We start from the raw sequence: 4,177 nt of genomic DNA on the forward strand, positions 1-4,177 counted from the left end.
GTCCAACGACCGTCTAAGACAATTCCTAAATAGCGCATTGTCTGACTGATCTCTATGGACACGCCGCCCACCTGTACACAGGAACCAGGCCCTGGTGCCCTACGGGGGCCATGGAAGCACAGCGCTTCTGACTTCTCCAAGGCCACCTTCAGACCTAGCCGGCGGATACGACTCACCACTAGATCAACGCCAGCTGTTGCCAATGAGGCTGCCTCATTGAGACAATTTCCGCGCGCCGTCACCAACGTGTCGTCGGCGTAGCATACAACTCCAATTCCTGGGAGATTCTCACCACGCAGAACCCAGTCGTAGCCGATGTTCCACAGGAGCGGTCCTAGCACCGAACCCTGTGGGACACCGCACGACATAGGCCTCTGTCTCCACCCATCCCGAGAAAGGTACGATATAGCCCTTTCTGATAGGTATGATTGTATCATCCGTATCATATATATGGGCACGCGGTGGTAGTGGAGCGCCTCCATAATGCACGTCCAGGGCAAAGTATTAAAAGCATTGGCGATATCCAACGATACCGCCAAGAGTACTCCGCCTCTGGAGACCACATCCACTGCAACAGTCTTTAAAGATAAGATTGCGTCCAGGGTAGATCGCCTCCGCCGAAAACCATACTGGCAATTGCTGAGATTTGGCCCGACTCTTTCAAGATGTTCGACGAGGCGAGCCGCCAAAATACGCTCAAGGAGCTTGCCCACCTCGTCTAGTAAAACAACCGGCCTATAAGCCGACGGCAAATCCCTGGGGCGGCCCGCCTTTTTGAGCAATACCAAGTTACCAGATTTCCATCTTACAGGAAACTGGCCTTGCTCCACGCACGCTGAAAATAAGCGCTCAACCCTGGGTCCAAGAATCGGTAGCGCAAGTGCCCAAGCTCGACTAGGTATACCGTCGGGACCAGGCGAAACCTTCTTTCTCTTAAGCCTGTCTGTAGCCGATTCCAGCTCTTCTTTCGTGACCGAAGGAACAACGGCATCATTCGATTCTTCCTGTGTTGCAATATTCCTCGACGACATGGACGGAGGAGGATGTCTCTCCCGATCAGGAAATAATGCCGCCACTACTCGCTCGAGAAATCGGGGTTCAAGTGTTTGGGTCAGGGGCGGGCCACATGGGCGGAGCTTTTGCCTCACCCATTGATACGGCCGGCCCCAGGCATCCCGATCCAGGCCACTAATCATCTCGTCCAAAGCTTCACCCTTCGAGCGGGTAATGGCTTCCTGAAGGGCAACAACGCAGGTCCTGTAGGACGTATACAATGCTGCTTCCTCCGCCTCGGTATGTCTCCTCCTTCGGCACCTGGTGTACGCCCGCCTCGCCGCCACGCAGGAAGAGCGCAGCTGGGAAATTTCGGCGGACCACCAGTAAACTTGCCGCCTGGTTGGTGTCACTCCAACGCGAGGCATAGCCGCGTCGCAAACTTGCGTCATGGCATCAGCAAGCCACGCCGCCTCCTCTTCAACAGCCACCGTTCCCTCCGGTACTGGAAGCCAGGACTGTACGATAGCGGCTTCAACCAGCAGCTCCCTATCCAGACGCCTCAACGCCCAGCGGGGTCGTCGTCCCTCACTTGGAATCGCTCGGCCGGGAATCTCCTGGTGTGAGGCGAGGCCGAAACGGATGTATTTATGGTCCGACAACGTTTCGACGTCCCCCAGAACTCTCCAGTCCCGCACACGGCGGGCAAGAGACGGACTCGCAAACGTCAGATCGACGATGGAGCCCCCCCTCCGCCGCACGCACGTGAGCACAGACCCTTGATTAAGGAGGGACAATCCGAAAGAGGCCGCCCAATCCTCAAGCACCACACCGCGCGCATCGCTCGCTGGAGATCCCCATGCTACAGATTTGGCATTAAAATCTCCGGCCAAGAGCACCGGTTGGGGATGTGCGAGATCAAGCACCTGTTTCACCTCGTCCAGGAACAGCTCAAACTCAGAGAGGCGGCGGTTGGGTGAAAAATACACGCCCACTACAGTGCCAGCACCAAACGAAGCCGCCACACAGCCTCTACGCCTCACCACCCTCTCGAGCTCAACTCCACCCCGTGCCATCAGCATGACTGTGCCATCTAGATCTCCTGCACAATTGGTCCGTGAGGGCACAGTATACGGCTCTGAAATCACCGCCATATCAATAGCCCACTCAGCCATGCTCTGGTACAGGAGATCCTGCGCACGGGCACAGTGATTGAGGTTCGCCTGGATCATTTGCAGTGAAGCCATTATTGTGTCTCCATAGCCGCTGCCTCAATAGTCGGCGCCTCAGTGGGTGCCGGAGCAGCGAGTGAGGGGGCCTTTGAGCCATCACGCGTCTGCTTTCCTTTCTTTGCCTTAGTTTTACAGGCTTGGCTCCCAAGCCGGTGATCCGCCGGACGGTTTGCCTCCGCACAGAGGACACAACGTGCGGCAGTGGCAGTGCACTGACCAGCCTTGTGTCCGACATCCCCACAACGATAGCAGATATTGCTACGGTCCACTGTAGAAGAGCATAGGGCCTGGACATGCCCCACCTCTAGACATTTGAAACAGCGCAGGGGCTTCGGGTCATTCAAACGCACCATAGCCGAGGTCCATCCAACTTGAATGCGGCCTGCTTTTGAAATCTTTTTTGCAGCTGCCACCGGACAGCTGATCCAGGCCGTGACTATGCCCCTAGGGCCAGCCCGCAAGCCCGTGCATCAAAATCAACCCTAAATAAGCCCTCTATCAAACCCCTAATGTAAGTCGTACGTCCATAAGCACTCTTACCATAAATAAACTAATATTATCATTAACGATCTCGAGGCATGTGTACGATGCTGGAACATATTTCAATAATCGCCCATAAAAGTTCATAAGAAAAGTCGTTTACGACAGAATTGAGCTGTAAGCTATCTTATAAGGAATTAAGGAGTTTTAATGTTGCGTAATTGCTGTTATAATTTTAGCCAAGAGTCATCTATGTCGAAGTTTGGGCTTTATTTTTCGGCTTGAAGGACGGAAGGTCGATCCAGTTTATAATTATTGTGGAAGGCCTTTTTCCTAATTACGTGTGCTTATGTACCTGTTGGTGACCTTTATTCATAAATAATGTACATTTAGAATTCTGTAGGATGTATAAATGACTGAATAGACTAAAATGAATAGAGTGCTTTGTTTTCAGTTCAGTTCGTGCTGAAAATAGAATTGCAAGTTAGAATAAAAATATTCATGTGAAAAATTTAGTTCTACAATTGTATTCATCTCCTTAATCAGTGGTAGGTTTAGTATATATTCGAATAATACACCAGTTCGTCTAACATGATACTTTAATAAAAAGTGAAAGCACTAATCCATCTCTGCTCCAAGTTACATCAAGATCCTTCGAGCCTTTCTAGCTCTAGTAATAAACATAGATCTATGCCAAGTTATAGATAACATAAACTAAACCATTAATATAGAACAGGGAAATTTTATATGTAATAAAAAATAAACATTATAACATAGTTCTTAAAGCTTAACATTTAAAATTAAAATTCTCCTACATTTGCCAATAACATAGGTTGATGTGGTAACAACAAAATGACGACACAAATTCCCGCTCGAACGTAGCTGTGGAATTGACTAGGTGTGCCCTGAACGCATTCGTTGTGTAGATAACGAAGGCTTTTATAGGTTACGACGTTTTATTATTATGTGAATAAATAAGTGATGTTATGTTTGTTATTGTTTGAGAATAAATTTGTAATGTATGACAATGTTATTACGGTTACAATTATGTTGGTACTTGGTAGGTTATTTGAATGTTGTTGTCTGTGCTTTTTTGGTAGATAGAGAGATTAGATAGATTCTGCGAAAGTTAAATAGAGGATGAACAAAACGCCGGTTGAAGATTCACAAGTAACGAAACATTACAAGACACTTTTTTTTTAAATCGCTATTCGTGGTTCGCCTATTTGGTTCGCGTTGAGCACCACCAGAAATGAACATTTGCAAAAGTAGGGTCTCAAATCCGTTGCCAACTTTTATCGGATAAGGGATAATTAAAGAAAGCAGGAGGAGAAGGCAATGGAATGCTTTTGTTTTACGACGATCTTCGATACGAGTGTGGTATGTTCCCCGGCGCGAGCTGAATTCGTGATTTCTATAAAAATACTGAGAAAATTTATATCCTTATTCGCTGTTACAAGCCGTGTGTAATA

General features: G+C 48.6%; 1 protein-coding gene across 1 annotated transcript; it reads right to left on the bottom strand.

Moving 5' to 3' along the window:
• Positions 1–2,239: 2,239 nt before the first annotated feature.
• LOC123700723 lies at positions 2,240–2,578 on the bottom strand. Its single transcript, XM_045648042.1, has one exon. The coding sequence runs from the start codon at positions 2,576–2,578 to the stop codon at positions 2,240–2,242; it is 339 nt and encodes a 112-aa protein (XP_045503998.1).
• Positions 2,579–4,177: the final 1,599 nt, after the last annotated feature.

The sequence above is a fragment of the Colias croceus genome, chromosome 2, assembly GCF_905220415.1.
Source record: "Colias croceus chromosome 2, ilColCroc2.1".
In the NCBI taxonomy this organism is placed as follows: Eukaryota; Metazoa; Arthropoda; class Insecta; order Lepidoptera; family Pieridae; genus Colias; species Colias croceus.